Below are 18,660 nucleotides of genomic sequence, written 5' to 3'. Positions count from 1 at the left end.
CCGTTCTGGTGAATGTCTTGATAAGCGAGAAAGGAAAGCTTCCATCAAGAACCTTTGAGTCCAGATAAGGCCCTTGGCCCTCTCAGTGTTAGCCTACGGTCAGTGGGAATTTTTCTTTTCCATCCTGAATCCTCATAAAACCTGGGCAGTATTCAGTGAGGGTTAGTGCTCAGTGAAGATTTCCTTAGGTATACAAATTTAACTTTCAGTGTGAATACAAATTTGGAGAAAATCCTATGCATGAGCATTTTTGCCTTTCAAGCATTAAAGTCTATCAAAAAGCTCTGCAGTCAAGCCTTACTACCGTTTCACTATGGTGTCCCTAATTTAACTCTAGCTTGCTACTTTCTTCAGAGATTTTGGAAAATTCTGGCATACTTTTCAACTTATGCTTTTAGTTATTTTTTTTATGGTCTGTTGATTAGAACTAAAAAGCATATGCTCTTATAGCTAGACTTTTCAAATAGCAATCCGTAAGTGAGGGGTGGCTTCAAGATTATTTACTTTGCTCAGGTAAAATGATGATTTTACATTCATTAAAATTTTTATTTACATTTTGTGTTCTAAGCATGTATATATATATACATGTATACATACATTTATATGTATATATACGTAGACTGATGCTAGTTCATAATTACTTCTCTAACAGCTCTATCCTTCTTAAAGAGGAATTACCTTGGAAGAAGGTAGCCTGGTTATTGGTCTCGGTTTGGGGGATTCTTTTTTTTTTTTTAATTTTTTATTGAGATATATTCACATACCATGCAGTCATACAAAGCATACATTGAAATGTTCACAGTACCATTATGTAGTTGTGCGTTCATCACCAAAATTAATTTTTGAACATTTTCATTGCCACATACACAAAAATAATAATAATCAAAATTAAAGTGAAAAAGAACAATTAAAGTAAAAAAGAACACTGGGTGCCTTTTTTTTTTTTTTGCCCCCATTTTTCTACTCATTCATCCATACACTGCACAGTGTGGTCCATATGGCTTTCCAGTCACATTGTCACCCCTCATAAGCTACATTTTTATACAATCATCTTCAAGATTCAAGGGTTCTGGGTTGTAGTTTGATAGTTTCAGGTATTTACTGCTAGCTATTCCAATTCATTAGAACCTAAAAAGGGTTGTCTATATTGTGCATAAGAGTGCCCACCAGAGTGACCTCTCGGCTCCTTTTGGAATCTCTCTGCCACTGAAGCTTTTTTCATTTCCTTTCACTTCCCCCATTTGGTCAAGAAGATGTTCTCCATCCCACGATGCCGGGTCTAGATTCCTCCCCCGGAGTCATAGTCCACGTTGCCAGGGAGATTCACTCCCCTGGGTGTCTGATCCCACGTACCGGGGATGACAGTGATTTCACCTGCCAAGTTGGCTTAGCTAGAGAGAGAGGGCCACATCTGAGCAACAAAGAGGCATTCAGGAAGAGGCTCTTAGGCACAATTATAGACAGACCTAGCCTCTCCTTTGCAGCAACAGTCTTCCCAAGGGCAAGTCCCATGGTCCAGGGCTCAACCCATCAAACCACCAGTCCGGTTTTGGGGATTCTTATGCTACCAAACAGAGATTGGATTGGGAGAGTTAATAAGCTGATCCTCTAAAATGCAAATATCACCTAGATAATAAAGGGTCCATTGGTCATTCATGACTTAGTATACATTACTGTTATCACTACAGATTTGGCTTGAGTGGGGAGGGGAAGAAAAGGAGAGATAGTTTTGTACCACAGGAAATTTCTATAAAGGGCAAGTCAGGGGCATGGAGGCCATCTCAGAAGGGCTTTTGCATAGCGTAGGGTCTGAAAAGTGGAGAATGGAGGTTGTAGGGCTTGGTAAAAGGTGTTCAGAAGGAAAGACAGGGATTTCACAAGAATAAATTTTAATTGCTTTGTAGTAGCAGCAATCATGCTGGATGCCTTTAGAAACTGTCTACTACTTTCTTAGTCAAAGCTGGTGTATTGTCTTTAGCTGCTTGTTGCTAGTTGGTAATCTAGGTCTATTTGTTATATGTAGTAAGTGCTATTATTTAGTATGATTCTGGAATAGGATGTTCTAGTTAACTGAGAATTGCCAGATTATATACAGATTTATGTTTTCAAGGAATAGAAATCCAACCAAGCACACTGAAACTGTGCTAAAGGTATTAGTGTTTGATTTTTATTATATAAATATCATACTAGCATGAAAAAAACAAATATTAAATAAAAAATCATTTTTCTTTTTAGAAGCATCAATTACTTTCATTTTCCTCTGTTCTCCTTCTAGTTCATGACTCTATATTCTCATGGAGTTAAAAACAGAGCATAGATAAAAATTGTGTTCTGTTTTTTACTCAGGATTTCTGTGTACATTTCCTACATATTAGACCATTGAGTTGCTATACTATGTTATTTTTACGTCCCCTCAGTAAACATTGAAATTATTTCTTTTTTTTTTACTATTTTAGTTAACGAATATCTTTATTCCTATAGTATATTTCTCTTCTTTTTAATATTTTATTAAGAGTGAGAATACTGGGTCAAAGAGAATAAGTACTTTGTACAGCATTTGATATTTCTTGCCAAATTGTCCTAGTGTAGTAGAAACTGTTCCCAGCAATAGTACATGGATGTGTTAGTTTTACCACAGTCTTTCTAGCTTTGGATTTTATTTTTTGTTAGATTAATTGGTGTCAATCTTCTTGATCTAATACTCTATTTCTTTATTACTTGAAAGTTAACTTTTTCTTTTATTTAAAATAAAAGCTTTTTGTTTTCTCTTTCTCGTTTGAATCATCTGCTCCTATTCCTCTGCCCATTTATCAATGGCTTAACCCACCATGTTGAATTGGATGTAACTATCTTGGCAATTTAATATTATCTTAATCACTTGGAAGGCTCCTCTGTGCTCTTGCAGAAGTGTTTAACAGAAATTTCAAGCTCATATACTTCCAGATAAACTACTTCTTTCTTTGAAATACGATGTTTCCTGTGATCAAATGGCTAGGTTGATGATACTCAACTGCCAAAGACAAAGAATGCATAGGTGATTCTGATTAGCATGAATCTTACATTTGAATTTTTATTATAATTTTCAAGTCATATATTTTAAAAATGTCATGAATAAACTGATCCTTGGGGAAAAGTTCATAACTAGAATAACAGCACAGTTGTTTTATGATTCATTATTTTCTATATGCAATTTTAGTCGAATCCAGTAGATGGCACTAATTACGTAAACAACTCAACAATTTAATGAAGAGGGAAAGAAATATATGAAATAAATATTTTAGTTCTTATTTTGGTATATGTTACATTGTCAGCAATTATATGGAAGCTAATTTTTTTACAGTTTTCCTTCTCCCATGATAAAACAATTACACCTATTATATATCCAATTAATTGCTACTAAATTGAAGTACCTTATACTGATTGTTGCTCAAGATTCTGAATTTGAAGTTTTGTGATGAACAGTGGGTTAGCTTATAATGTCATGATTGACTAAATCATATGTTAGGTTAAAAGCAACTGGGTAGACATGTTCTAACCTGAAGATTCAGAAGCTATTTACAAATCATTATAAGAAACTCCAAATGAGATTTCAGGAAAAAATTGACATTGATTCTCTTTCCTGTACTCATCTATAGCAGTTGGCCAAAGACCTCCGCCAGTGGCAGATAAATGTAGATGTGGCAAATGACTTGGCACTGAAACTTCTCCGGGATTATTCTACAGATGATACCAGAAAAGTGAACATGATAACAGAGAACATCAGTGCCGCTTGGGGAAGCATTCGTAAAAGGTACAAACTATATTATTTCTAAACTATTGCCTGCTCTAATAATGAGGTGGTGATACTGAATGGACAGTGCATATTTGTTTGCCCAGTGTTGCTAAACTGGGCTATGGGAAGATCCAAGATGATAAATGCTAACTAAATTTAGTCCTCTTATTTTAAAGATGAGGAACCTGAGATCTGGTGAGTTGAAATGATTTGCACAAGTCACAAGGCTAGTGACATAACAAAGTGACTAGACAAAAAAAAAAAGAGAGAGACAGATTTGTAGCTAGAAGAGCCATTTATCAGTCTGCTTTGAGAACTCTATCCAAAGAAATATCTTTCTATTCCATCATGGCACATGCTCCCCTGTCCTTAATCTGACAAGGAAGTCAGTTTGGGCTTTATGATGGGGTTATAGCTGTCCATGGTGCCATCATTCTATCTCACTCCACATACCCCATGGGAAAATCAGTATAGGGTAATATGACTAATAACTTCATTTGCCATTTTATGTCCATGGCAATTACCAACTCTTAGAGAAACCATCTCTGCAAACTAGGTCCCATCTCCTTATTTTCTACTCTCTTTAACCCTTTGTGCTTTTCCTTCATTAGCACTTATCCAAATTATAAATCAGAACATTAATTATGTAACTAATTGCTTAATGTTTGTCTTCCACATTAGTCTAAACTCCATGAAGGCTGAGGCTTTATCTTATTTTACATGTCTCCAGATCCCAAGTCAGCACTTTGTATGTATTAGAAAGCTGATAAATATTTGTTGAATGATGACACCCTTTGCATAATGTAGAATTACCTTGTACGTGCTGTGGTAAGTTAATGATTGTCGGGTACTCATTTTGAGATGCATCAGAAAGCAGGGTCAAAAATAGTACTTTGTTCAGTGATGAGAAGACCACAATGAAAGGTAAGTGTGTGCCAGAAGATAATGTGAATTATTAAAGAAGTCAGTTAGGTGGCCTTTATTAAGAGAAAAAAAGCTACCATTGAGGGAAAAAGAAGGATTTTGAACCAAGAGCAGGAACTCTTAGGATTAATGAGCCATTGATGTATGGAAATTGAAAGACCAAGTAAATCTTGAACCTGAGTTGAGATTGAAGAATGAAAATGCCTGAGAAGCTTGATTTGCACTGGTGACCCTGGGAAACAGAGCAGCTGATGTCCATTATGACCATGGAAAGGAGAGTCAAGCTAAACTTTGGGTTTACATGGAGAAAGCTTGAATTGGGGACTGATGTTTGGAAAACATTTTCAAAATTCAAAATTTTTGTCTCCTCTCAGTGGCAAGGTTTGGACTTTCTGCTCCAAGTACATATCTGGTATCTGCTTGTTCTGTTAAACAAGGGCAGATTAGGCTTGGGAAGATCCCCAGTTGGGATCAGTTGGTTATTAGAATGTCAATAGTTAGATCTCCTTGGGAAATACCTGCTTCTCCAAGAGAAGCCTCTTTGGGAAAGAAAATTAAGATCAGAAATCAATTTGTTGAGTTCAGGGGATGTCAGCTAAGAAGGGTTGAAGAGGAAAGCTTGTTCATGGTCTGGAACTAGGGCTTCCTAGTCTATCCCATCTTATACCATTCCTGGAAAAAAACTGTCTCCACATTCTCATGTTCCTTGATGCCCCATACAGCCTTCTCATTTTTTTAATTACTTTATTAAAATCTTTGGATTCTTCAGCTATAACTCCATCATAAAGCCCAAACTGACTTCCGGTTTATAGTTTTTGACTTGGTTCCTAAAAAGCTATTAAATAAAGAAAGTATGTACTTGCTCCAAAGTGGGTAAATATAATTTTAGAAGCCAACTTACTTTTAGCTAGTCAATACAGAATCTGCAGTTCACCAAGCTAATTTTGACTCATGCCTCTAAAGTTCTTTCCTGCCCTTTTCTCACTTTACATATACACTGAGAAAACTCATCCACTTGTGTAGTTTCAGTCTGCTGATGACTACCCAATCTATATTTCCAGCTAAGAATGCTCTTCTGAGCTTCAGACTTGAGTAGCCTACTGCTTCCTGTCCATTGTCATGTCCCATAGGAACTTCAAACTGAATAGGTCCAAAGCTGAACTCATCTTTGCCCTCCTCCAACCTCTGTCTCCAAATGCAACCTACTTCTCTTCCTATGGGCCCTATCTCAGTGAACACTGCCACCACCCATCCAGCTGTCCGAACCAGAAGCCTCGGTGTTATGCTTGACTCTTCCTTCTATAACCCACACCCTTATACTAAGGTCTCACAAAGCTATTTACTTCCTAAATAGCTTTTAAATCCAGTCACTTCTCTCCATCCCTACTCCCCAACTATTGTCTCTTGCCTGAATGAGCACATCATTCACCTAACTGGTTTCCCGCCCTCTAGTCTTCTTAGTTCCTAACCATTCTCTACATGGAATCTAGGATGATCTTTTTTAAAATTCAGTATGTTCATGTAGCTCCCCCTCCTCCCATTTGGCACATCCCCAGTGGCTTATCCATTGCTATTTGAAGACAGTCTGCACTCCTTTAAATGGCTTCAAGTCTTGCATGATTTGGCCTTTCCTCATAATTTCAGCCTAATTGTCTGTTATCCCTCATTCCCCCCACCCCACACACATGATTGAGCAACAGTGATCTATTTTCATTCCCTCATAGCTATGTTCTGTCTTCTCTCTCACCTACCTACCTGATACATATTAGTTCCTCCTCTTTGCCTGGTTAACTTCTATTCCTTATCCAGGTCTCAGTGTAAATGCCAATTTCTCCATGAAACTTTCTCTGATTACCACCTCCAAAGCCCGTGCTCTAATGGCTCCACATTATAGTGCTTATTTCACAGCACTGTACCTAAGTGTTTGATGGTTTGGTTTCCTATTAGAATGTTGGCTCTGTGAGGTTATGCACACTGGCTGCTTGTCCACCATTATATTTCCTAGCACTTAACTTGGCATGGAATAACCACCCCCAAAACATTTTTTGATTGAATAGGTAAATGAAAAAGTGAAAAATAACTAATTACAAGTGTTCTGTTGAGCCAACAACTCACCACAGAAGAAAGATGTATCAGGTAGGAATGCTTTCTTTCTAGAAAAACCCCTGTTCAGTAGCTTATCAAATAGAGGTCTGTTTTTCTCATATAATGAGAAATCTAGAGGTAAGCAGATGCTGACGTTGGCTCAGTGGCCCAGCAAGGTCAGCCCTGACATCTCCATGTTCTCCTTGGCATTTCTCTTAGCACATGTGCATTCCAGCAGGGAGAAGAAGAAAGGGAAGGGGCAGTGCTTGTATCAGTGAAGTGGAGGTTTTCCTAGGAACTTCAGGGCCTGATCTGTGCCACATGACCACCTCTAGTACCTAGGAATTGGGTTTGGGCCAGCAATAGAGAATGTCTGCCACAAAGGGCATGGGAAGGAATAAACTGCTAAACTGCCATGCTGTGGCTGGACAGCTTAAGTTCCCTGGAGAGGTAACGAATCAAATCATTGAGAAATGGAATGGGGTTGTAATAACAATGGGCCACTGGCTTCAGGGTTGCTCTGGTTAGGGTGAGGAGAGCTAGATTCTCTGTTGGCTACTGATAATATTCGCATTTGAATGTAAACAATGCTTTGGCTATGGCTCCTTTTATTTTACGTTCTTATAGCTCTTATGCTAGACAAAGAACAAGAAAACTCTTTATGTGATCTTTTGTGTTTTGATGCTTTTGTCCAATATGTTGCCCAGCTAAACCCAGAAGTGAAGCAACATCATCATCATACTCTACACTTGTGCTGTCCAGTAGGGTACCCACTAGCCACATGTGGCTATTTACAGTTAGGTTAATTATAATCAAGTAAAATTGAAAATTCAGTCCCTGAGTTCTACTAGCCACCTTTCAAGTACTCAAGTACCACATGTAACTAGTGGCTACCCTATTGGGTAGCACAAAGTAGAACATTTCCATCATAAAAGAAAGTTTTATTGATGGCCCTGTTCTAGATCAGCATTGTCTGTGTTCAGCTTAGCAGTTCAGGGTACATTTATAACAGTTGGGTACAATATTACTCCAAAAGAGTTACTGCAAAATTTCATAAATAAAAAGTGTTTCCCTTACAAAGTGGTTCATTTTATACCCTTTCCTTGTTTCTACTTTATTTCTTCTATTTATCCATTTTCTGGTTGTTGGCATTTAAAATCTCAAATACTGCAGCTACGGCAGGATACACACACTTTCACTTTGTTGTTAATCCTATAAACTCAATTTTAAAAAGAAAGATGAATAATATTGATATCAGGTTATGGAGAAAATATCTTGTATCTTTGGGGAAAAAAATCTGTAACTAACACTTTATAGATAGGAGGCACTCTGTTGCAAGTATTCCAATTACATCATTTACTACTGAACACTAATTTACTACTTACACTGAACCTTTGAATAAGATGGATCTATGCAAAATTTTTGTGCTGTTGGAAGCATATTTAAAGCAATAAAATCTTCAATTAAGTTTTAAATTGTTGAATGTTAAATAAGATGTAAAAAATGTAACTTAGAAGAACTTTACTTGGATATACGCTGGGGCAGGCTGTAGTTTTAAGACATCATCAGAAACAAAAGTAGACTAATTTTGTTTTGTATTTTAGAGTTTAATTTAAGTTTATTGATAGGTTAGAGGAGTTTTCAGATTTTATACTGGCTTTTGACAGGACGTTTCTTATTCACCATTTTCGTATAGATAAATAGAAATAGATGTGTGCTTAAAAGGAAATAATCTGTCATTCATGAAAAGAAGAAAAAGCTGCTTCTCTAGTAAATTCTACAATTTAAAAATGCAGATCCATACAGAGCATCGTTGTGATCTAAGTAGGAAAATATTTTTTTTCTTGATCTTATTCCTTAAATGTCCATGTTAACATATCAGGCCAGAAAATGTGGACCTCTGCAACTCCATTTCTTTCTCTTCAATCTCTGTGAATAGATATGAATTTGTGAATAAGATAATATTAGATGTGATATTACAAATTATTGTGAGAAGCCTCTAAGGATTAGATTTCAAGGACTGCCATCTGGCTGATGACTTTATGATGGCACTGTCATGAGATTTCATTTCCTTATTTCTATTCCAGGATCACTCTTTAACAAGAAATGAGAATTAACTCTGCACTGTCTGTAGTCAGGTGAGGGCTTCCACGACTACCAGCCAGCAAAAAGCAAGTTCAATAAGTAAAGGGGCTGGTCCTAGTATCAGAGGGCTTGACATGGCTGGAAGTTCCTCACCTAAGCCCCCAGATACCTGAAAAATCCCTCTATGTTCTAAAAAAGGATTTATCATGTATTTATGTGTGTGTCTATGTACACACATACATGTATAAAAGTATGTGTATATGTATAGATGTGTGTATACATAAATGCACATACACCCACATATATGTATAAATGCATTTATGAGTACACACACACTATTTCATAAAACAATATCTCATTAACCTCCCATCCTCCCTAATCATATATTCCAGACTCTAAAGATCACAATTAATAGTTGATAAACTGAAAAATAATCACCTGTGTTCCCCATCTTTGGCAATCTTGAAGGCACTTGTAAGTCACTCCTTGCCTCTCTATTCCTAGTTCCTTTCTCCTCTTCTTCAGTTTAAAGAAATAATAAAAGTGAAAAAAAATATTGTGTCCTACCCTGTGTATGACAGAGAGCTATACTAGCTAGGTACTGGATTTCTTTCACATTCTCTAACATGTTCTTTTAGTAATTATTCTGCTTTCTTCCTCCAGGATCTTTAATTTCTTCTTCTTGCTCCTTCCCTACAGCCAACCAACAGGCTCAAATCTTCCTTATCCTAAAAAAATCTTTTTTGAATACCATCTTTTCTATCCAGCCATGCTCAATTCATTCCTCTTACCATCAAAATTTTTGAAGTAGTAATTGACATTACTGTTTTCTATTCATCAACCCCTGATTATGCTTTGACCTATTCCAATCTGGCTTCTCCAGAACAACCACTTCACTGAAAACAAGGACTTACTAAGGTCATCAATGACTTTCTAATAGTTAAGTGCCCTGTTTTTATCTCTTCATCTGCTTGACTTCATTTAAACCTTGGTTCTGTTGATCATCTCCGTTAGTTGAAACTTTCCCTTTATTGGTTTCTAGAACAATATTCTCTTTTGATTCTATTTCTATAATCATGTAGTAAGTGTAAAGTTCATGGCACAATGCCTGGCACATAGTAAGAGCTCAGCAAATGTCATCTGTCATCAACATCATAAGAATTTATTCACTCATTCAGTATTTTGTTACTAAGTATGTACTAGGTCATCTCAGTTCTTGATAATAGGTATATAGCAGTGAACAACACAGAAGAAAATCCCTACCCTCTTGAAGCTTATATTTTGGGGAAGGAAATGGTGGAAGATAGACATTAAAAATAAAAAAAAAAAACTTGAAAATATGGTGTCAGATGATGATAATGCAATGAGGAAACATAAAGAGGTGTGTGGTGCAAGAGAAGTGCTGCCATTTACATATCATGGTCAAGAAAGGCCTCACTGAAAGGGTGACACTTAAGCATTGTGGAAAATTAGAAGAAAAACAGTCCAGGAGGTTCATAATAAGTGGAAATGCCCCTGAGGCAGGAGTTTGCCTGGAATGTTGGAGAAACCTTAAGGAGACCAGTGTGGTAGCATGGCAGAATGAGCAAGCAGGAGAGCAGTTGGTTATCAGTTCAGAGAAGTAACAGGAATCGTATTACATAGGGTCTTGTAGGCCACTTTAAGGACTTTATCTTTTACTCTGAATGAGATGGGAGCTGTTGGAAGGTTTTGAGCAGAAAAGTAGCATGTTTTGACTTATCTGGCTACTCTCTTACAGACTAATGGGGCAGAAAGGACGGAAGTGAGACCATTGGAGTCTGTTGTCATAATTCGAGAGATGACTTTGACTTGGACCAGAATGGGAGCGGTGAAAGTAGTGAGAAGTGGCTGGTTTCTACTCTATTTGGAACATGGAGCCCAAAGGGTTTTTTAAATAATGGATTAGAATTTGGTGTGAAAGATGGAGAGGAGTCAAGGAAGACTCCAGGTTTTTTATCCTGAGCAACTGGAAGATGAGGTTCTCATTTATGGAAATGGAAAAGGCTCTGGGAGGAACTTGTTTGGGGAGGAAGAAACAGACATACTGTATTTGAAATGCCTATTAGACATCCAACTATGGTAGATAGGTGGATATACAAATCTTAAGTTCTGGAGAATGGTAGTGGCTAGAGATACAAATTCGTGAGTTGTCACATCAACGTAAGTTCTTCCTCCTTTATACAACCCTTAAATGCTGGTGTTCCATTCTCTCTCCATATACATTTGTTAGTAGATTTGTCTGTTGACTTCAACTACCATTTGTACAACTCTTCAGTCTTTATCTCCATTTTACATCTTTCTCTTAATCTCCCTAACTGTACTTCCAGCCACCTACCATACAGCTCCACCTGCATATCTTAAAGGCTCCAAAACATCTGAAGTAGAATACATTATCTTCCCCTAAAATGATGCTAGATTTCCTGTGCTTTTGGTATTGTTTAATTGCCTAGCTTAATTGTCTCTAAAACTGGAAACTTAAGAATTGCCTAATACCTTTCCTTCCCTCTCACTTCCTCACTCTACTGACACATGTATTAAATTGTCTTCCAAATTCTGTAAATTCTACTTCACAAATTATTCTAGAATTCATAGCAGCATTATCCCAATAGCCAAAAGGTATAAGATGCCCTTCATCTTCCCCAGATGCCGTTCAATGGAAAATGGATAAGCAAAATGTGGTGTATCTGTACAATGGAATACCATTCAACCATAAAAAGGAATGAAGTTCTGATACGTACTAAAACATGGATGAATCTTGAACACATGATGCTCAGTAAAAGAAGCCAGATGCAAAAAGACAAATATTGTATGATTCCACTTATATGTGATATCTAGAATATGCAAATTCATAGAGATAGAAAGTAGATTAGGTGTTACCAGGGGCGGGGGAGTTATTGCTTAATGGGTACAGAGTTTCTGTTTGAGGCGATGTAGAAGTTTTGGTAATGGGTGATGGTGATGGTAGCACAACATTGTAAATGTAATTAATGCCACTTAAAATGGTTAGAATGGCAAATTTTTTGTTATATGTAAGCAAATTTTTTTTAAATTCTCTGGACACTACTCCCTTTTCTACTTCCCTTTTGTTACCTCCTTAGCCTAAAGCCACTTCATCTTTTGCCTGGGAGATCAGGCCACCTTTTCTCAGCGCTCACAGCCATCAAGTCTCTGCACCCGTTTGACTTCCATGCTGGCCTCAGAGTTGTTTTCCTTCAAATCAACCTACTGGCCTTCCTTTGCCCCCAACACTCTTTTTTTTTAACTCCTGCAACCTGATGGATGATATTTACAAATGTGCTATACCCCCAAAAATATACCCAAAAGTTTCTGAAATTACTGCTACTACTGCTACTACTACTACTACTAATAATAATAATAATAATAATAAAGCTTTTTTTTAGAGAAGAAAGCAGATAGAATGAATTTTTGCTTAGATGTCATTTTATTTATTTAGGAGAAGGGGGTAGGCTTGTGACCTTCATGAAAGTCTTATATATTATCCACGAATGCTGTTCTTTCTCAAAACATTTTTTTGAATTCCTTTTCTGGAACTGCCTGGGGACTGTTTTTTTTTTTGATTACCAGAAGGTTGTCATATTATTTTAGAGCCACACCCTGAGTTTGTTTAATAATTGTACACAATAATTGTTTGCTGGATTGAATTAAACAAGCAGATATCAGGTACAAAATGGCTTTGGATTGTTTCCAAAAATTTCAAGAATGATTTGCTGCCCTTGAAGCTATATAAAATAACATGATATAAGCTAATAAGACATTTAAAGTACAGCCTCTTATAAAGTGGGGGGCTGCTTATGATTCATTTGTAGCATATTATAGTCATAAATATTAAAGCTACAAATGACCCAAAAGTCACAAGTTTAATGCTCTCATTTTAGAGTAAACTATTTTTACTTCTTTCTCATTCAAAATATCTTATACCTTCTAGCCCATCTTAAGGGACTAAAAGGCTTTAGTATATTACAAAATTCAATCCATTAGCAACTCCTTTAGGTACACTTCTTTGTGGGCAGTATGAAAAAGTTTCTTTTGGCTCTTTTGGAGAGGGTTTGTGTGTGTGTGTGTGTGTGTGTGTGTGTGTGTGTGTGTGTGTGTGTGTATAGTCACAAGGCATTCCCGTTTTTGTGAAACTTTGGGGCTCTGGGCCAGGGAATGTCATGATCCATATGGATCTAAAAGGCTCTTGGTGGTAACTGCCTGCTTTATTTTAGGTCATCTCCTTTAAAGTAATTAGAATTTTTCCAGCTTGCAGGGACTGCACTCAAAGGGAGACATTTGGAACCCTATTGTTGGTGATTTACTGGTATGGAAAATTACCTGGTTGAAGTAGCCAAGCAGCCATTTTCATTCAAACCCAGTTCTGGAGTCCTGAACTGGGCTCCACCAGCACACCAAAATGTATGATTAGAAATACGGTTTACCAATCAATAAGAAGCTTATAAAATTAAAAAAAACTTACAATTGTTTCATAAAGGAGAACTATGGGACAGCAACAGACATTTCTTTTCTTCATTCATAAATTTAATATTATAGTGGCAAAAAGTAAAACAAATGGAAGAATGTTTTCCTCACTTGTTTTATTGAACCATTAATATTAACATCATCATAGTTATCCCCTATATTACTCAATTATATTTATATATTTTCTTTCTTTTTTTGTATCAGTAGCCTTCTCAAAAAGAGTTCTTCACAATATTCCATAAAATATAGAAATCACCATTTATTTTTAGAAAGTTGACTTATTTTAATAAATGGGTATAGTAAGTACTTGGCATGCAATTTTTATCTGTACAATTTTAGCAGTCTTATCTTTGGGGCATCTTTTGGCTTTATTTAACTTAGGGATTTATTTTCATTCTACCAATCATTTAATTCAAATGCATTCCTTATATTAAAACTTATACAGGCCATCTAACTATTAGTGAGTTGTGTAGAACTTAAATGTTTCCACTTTAAAAAAAAAAAAGAGTCATGTAAGCAGTCCCAGGTGGTGATCAGCCCCATTTCTCCAGTAGGAAAAACCTGATACCATCCGTGGCTCATTGGAGCAAGAGCCTGGCTCAAGTGTCTTGCTTTACGTGGAGCATTTTTGGTTTCTTGATCCCAGCAGAATCTGAATTCCTGGCAGCCACTACCTGCTTCCCAGCCCAGAGCCCAGCAGCCCTGTGGCTTCAGCCTTGCCTCCCCAGTTTGGGTTTCAGTGCCATTTCTGACCCACAGAGCTATTTATCTTGTTTCTGAGCCTAGACTGTGCCTTTTTTGGTTTTCTATTTTGATATTTTACCTACCATTGCTCTATGTTAAGTTTCTTTTATATTTTGAACTAACTTCTTTCCTTAATATAAAGTAGTTCTTACTTATTCTGGAACATTTGAACAAACTAGAAATAGAGAACCACCCATAACATTTTTTATCAATTCATTTCATCACATTTCTGTAAATAAATGTTTTCCTGTCTTTATTTTAGTTAGTTTCAATTTATTAACAGTTGAAAGCAGTTTCAGATAGTTTGTTTTTCCCCTTTTAAAATCCCTATATTTTTATTAGGAAGGTGATGGCTAAGTGTTATCTTTTTAAGAAAAAATATGGGAGGAAATAATTCCCCAAGGTACACATTGACTTACTGAATAACCAGAAACAAAAGCAATACCCCCATGCCTCCAGCCAGTGTTTTATGCTCTGGCCATTTTGTTTATCATCACCATTCACCCAAAGAGATGAAAAATGTTTAAATTAACCAGGAAATGAATTCCCAATTCAAAGCAATGGTTGTGTATTTTAGATATCTTCTAATATTCAGCTTTGCACTTAGCTTTATCAAATCCCTAATTGTGATTCTCATTACATAAATCTATGCCCAGCCTGTATCTTCATGCCACAGAGCATTTGAATAAAGTCAGAGAGACCTAATCCAAGCCTCTTTGGAGATTATGACCTATATCACGCAGATTTATGGCTACTCGTACCTTTCCTAAGGGGTAGTGTTTTCTTCTATAGTGCTAGTGTTTTATATCTAACTACTCAAATTGTGTTAGCTATTGAACTTCAACTTTGTTTCTTCACATTTTAAAAAATATATTTAAAAGAAATAAACCCTCCATAGAATGACCAAATACAATTTTCATCCTGAGGCAATTATGATAAACAGGAATTGATTTTTATGTTTTTTCTTAGAGAGATGTGATTTATTAATATGTATTATATAAATAGTACTTAAGTTGTCCATTAACATATAGATGCTAAAATGGCATTGTTCACTTTAGCCATGAGTCTAGCTATTGACCTCTACTTAGACAGAGCTGATGTTTCAACCCAAATCTATGATGCTAAGGCTTGTGCTCCTTTCATTGCTGTTTAATGGATTCATATCAACTTGGAAGGTTTCTGGCAGCTTTTCACAGTAATCTAATCTCAGCTCTGTCCTCTTCAATATTTTCATCAGTGACTTGGATGAAGACATAGATCGTATTCTTATCAAATTTGCCAATGACACAAAGCAGGGAGAAATAGCAAATAAAATGGACAGGAATATCAGGAGCCAAAAAGATTTCAGCAAATTGGAGTGGTAGGCTAAATATTGAAAGATGAAATGTAAATATAAGATGCTACACTTGAGTTCAAAAGAAAAGTAAAGTAAAAACAAAATCTAGCTGACTTAGACCGAATCCCTGGATACAGACTGGGATGGAGAGTTGTATGCCTTAAGTTTCTTTGATGAGTCAGATATATGTGTAAGGAAGCAAGGAAGGCAGGTGGACAAAGGGAGAAGCTAAGCTGCAGTGAATCTGAGGCCTCAGCAGATTCTAAGGGGAGCTCTGGAATGTGGAGGGCCCTTCAGAGATTCCCTGAATTGAGGCAAGGGGGCTGAGCCCTTGTACTCCAGTATCAGTTATTGGTCCTGAGTCACCCTCTGGGAGAGGGTAACCTTGGGCAAAACAGACCCCTACAGCTGAAAGCAATTTCCAGTGAGGGAGGCAGCTATGAGCTGTTAACATTCGATATCCCCAGCAGCAGGGTCATGGGTCCATGGGTGCCCTGAAGTGGGGTCTTGGTAGGGCATCAGTGCATCTACTGCCCCAAATGTGGTCCTTGGAATAGCAGCATTGGCATCACCTATGAGCTTACTAGAAATTCAAATTCATGGGTTCTACCCCTATCTACTCGATCAGAACTCTGGCAGTGGGGCCCAGGAAACCTAACAGGCTCTCCCATCTCCAGGTGATTTGTATGCATATTAAAGTTTGAGAATCATTGTACTATACCAATCAAAGGCATTCAGATTGGGGTGACGTAACAGGAATTGTAGTAATAATAACCTCTCTCTGTCTTTTTGTCACAATGTAACAGGCAGTTGAAAAGAAAGGCTAAGGAATCTTAGACTGGATAAATTCAAGCATGCAATCGAGTCCTAAGAACCTAATTTCAGCTTAGTAGAGAGGGGGATTTTGTGGATAAAGCTGTCCAAATATGGAATAGGCTGCCTTGGAAGGTTGTAGAAGTAGTCAGTGTAAGTTGGATGATGCCTTCATAGTCATATGGTGTAATAATTTCAAGCATCAGTTGGATGCATGTCTTTAGTATCCTGATCCCCCTCAGATATTCTTTTGGAGTAGTAATCTTTTGCCAAATGGTGTTCTGCCAATACTAGTTCCATTGTATATTAATAAATGTTAACTCAAGAAAGGATTCTGTGGTCAAAAAATAAAAATAAAAATAAAAAGTTTAGGTAATACCAGTTTTAATCATGGTAAACAAATTTATTTCCTGTAGGACTAATGAGATTCTTTATTATAGTGTATGCCTTGTGAATCAACAAAGTATGTGTGTTTGACAATGTGTGGAGAAGGAGGTAGTCTATCTAGTATGCCTCCCTTCCAAAACTTTGACCTTGGAACCAATTTATCAAGGAAAATCTTACATGACACTAGAGCATCTGGTCCAATACTGTGCATGAAGCATGTACGGAGTAAACATTTGTAAGATAGATAGAATCACACCAAAATGGGCCCAGAACACTGTTTGGAGATCATCTAACCTGGGGTTACCTGAACAGTATCCTCAAGTGCCATTGGCTCATCTCTTGGACATAAGCCTATAAATTTGTCATACTAAACAAGGGAAGTTGTGTTATTCTACCTTTGATTCTCTTCAAACTTCTTTTTTTATTATTATCTTACACTATTATTCTCACCTTATACTCTGTTAAGGTTTAGGGACTTTTTCTGGGAATATTCATACACAGATCATTAGGTAGGTAGGTAGGTAGGTAGGTAGGTAGATAAATAGGTGTGTGTGTGTGTGTATGTGTGACAGAGAGAGAGAAAGAGAGAGAGAGAGAGAGAGAGATTGAAATATTGATTGATTGAACACTCTGGCACAGCATATTTGACTCATTGAATCTTTGTTTTCCTGAGACTTCCCACAATGAAAACGGAGGGAAAATCATTTAGAATTTGGGACAATTATCTGGGACACTTTTAGAAAAAGAACTGACACTTAGCTAAAGTCTCTATTTTAGCAAATAGCAAAAGCAATAGGTTCTATTACAATTGCTAGAATCTGCTAAGTTTTTTTTTTACTCTGAAACAAACTCCATTGACACTCTTTCATATTCTATCCTTGTCAACCTTTTAATAGCGTGAGACTAGCTCTTGTAATTTTCCACACACACACAAAACATATAATCCACATCCTGCTAATGCTGACTTTTAATCTCATTGTTAGGTTGCTTCTAGTGGCAGAAAAATTTATCCCAGCAGGTAGGCAGTTCCAGAATCTCTGCCAAGTACTTGGTGTGTGTGAATCAAACTCCATATCCTTCTCATGTGGAATGATCCTGGCTCACCCATCTCACTTGGCAACCATTCCTGATGGATAGTGCGTCTCTGCTCTGAGAAGAGGCCAGGCTCTTCAGGAGAGCAGTCAGGAGAACGAGTTCTAGCAGTATTTTGCAGACTCCTTGCCAAGCCAGTGGCTTGGGGATGCATTCTTGACTACGAGCCTTAATTGATAGGGTAGGGCATCGTGCTCAGGCTGGGTTCTTCTCTTAAGAGTATGCCCTGCTTGTCAAATGACTAGCAGGTAGACAGAGATCTTTCGAGTTTGCCAGCCCACATTTCCAAGTGAACATAATATTTTGTGGAACTGAATTAACCTTCTCTGAATCAGTGTTGCCAATTAAATATTGAGCTCTTTATAACTCAGATAGGGACACTAAAGCAGAGAGAGTCTGTAACTTTCCCAAGCTCAGAAAGCCAGATTGTGATAATTCTGACACAGAATTTCTTATGTTTACTATCGGCCTTCTCCTTTTTCTTGCTTTTTGTTTTTTTTATGTTTACATTGCAGCACCATTTATAGGATGTTGAGTTCTCTAATTCTTTGAGAATTTTCTCTTTAGGGTGATTTGTTACTTTTTAGTATTTCATATAGTTCTGTTACCTCTTCTCTATTTTTGCCAGCATCACTAAAGCTCAAGGAGAGCATCTAAGCAAGCATTTGCTATTCTTCCTGGGAAAGCAAGTTTTTCTATCTTCTTTTTATCTGAATTCAAAGTTTTTCAAAATTTTGCTTTTGAAAATAGATAATCTGGTAGAGCCTGTAAGATTCTAACTTTGAAAGAACAAGTCAAACTCAAACAGGGCAAATTACATGTGCAGTAGTCCAGTTATATGTAATGAAAGTATCTAGGGGAAGAGGATGGATACTGACATGTATTTGCCATTTGCTGATTAATTGCCTCAGTACAAATCAAC

At 37.0% G+C, this 18,660-nt stretch overlaps 1 protein-coding gene across 10 annotated transcripts in view; it reads left to right on the top strand.

Annotated features, from left to right (window-relative positions):
* Positions 1 to 18,660, top strand: part of DMD (dystrophin) — a 2,178,366-nt gene that overhangs the window by 1,505,446 nt on the left and 654,260 nt on the right. For all 10 annotated transcript variants that reach the window (XM_037821041.1, XM_037821045.1, XM_037821047.1 and 7 more), the window contains one exon: positions 3,636 to 3,790. In XM_037821041.1, the coding sequence (XP_037676969.1) occupies positions 3,636 to 3,790 (155 nt within the window). The remainder of the gene's footprint in view (positions 1 to 3,635; positions 3,791 to 18,660) is intronic.

Source organism: Choloepus didactylus, chromosome X, assembly GCF_015220235.1.
Source record: "Choloepus didactylus isolate mChoDid1 chromosome X, mChoDid1.pri, whole genome shotgun sequence".
In the NCBI taxonomy this organism is placed as follows: domain Eukaryota; kingdom Metazoa; phylum Chordata; class Mammalia; order Pilosa; family Megalonychidae; genus Choloepus; species Choloepus didactylus.
Note: the sequence above shows the minus strand (reverse complement) of the source record. Positions and strands in the feature narration are given on the sequence as shown.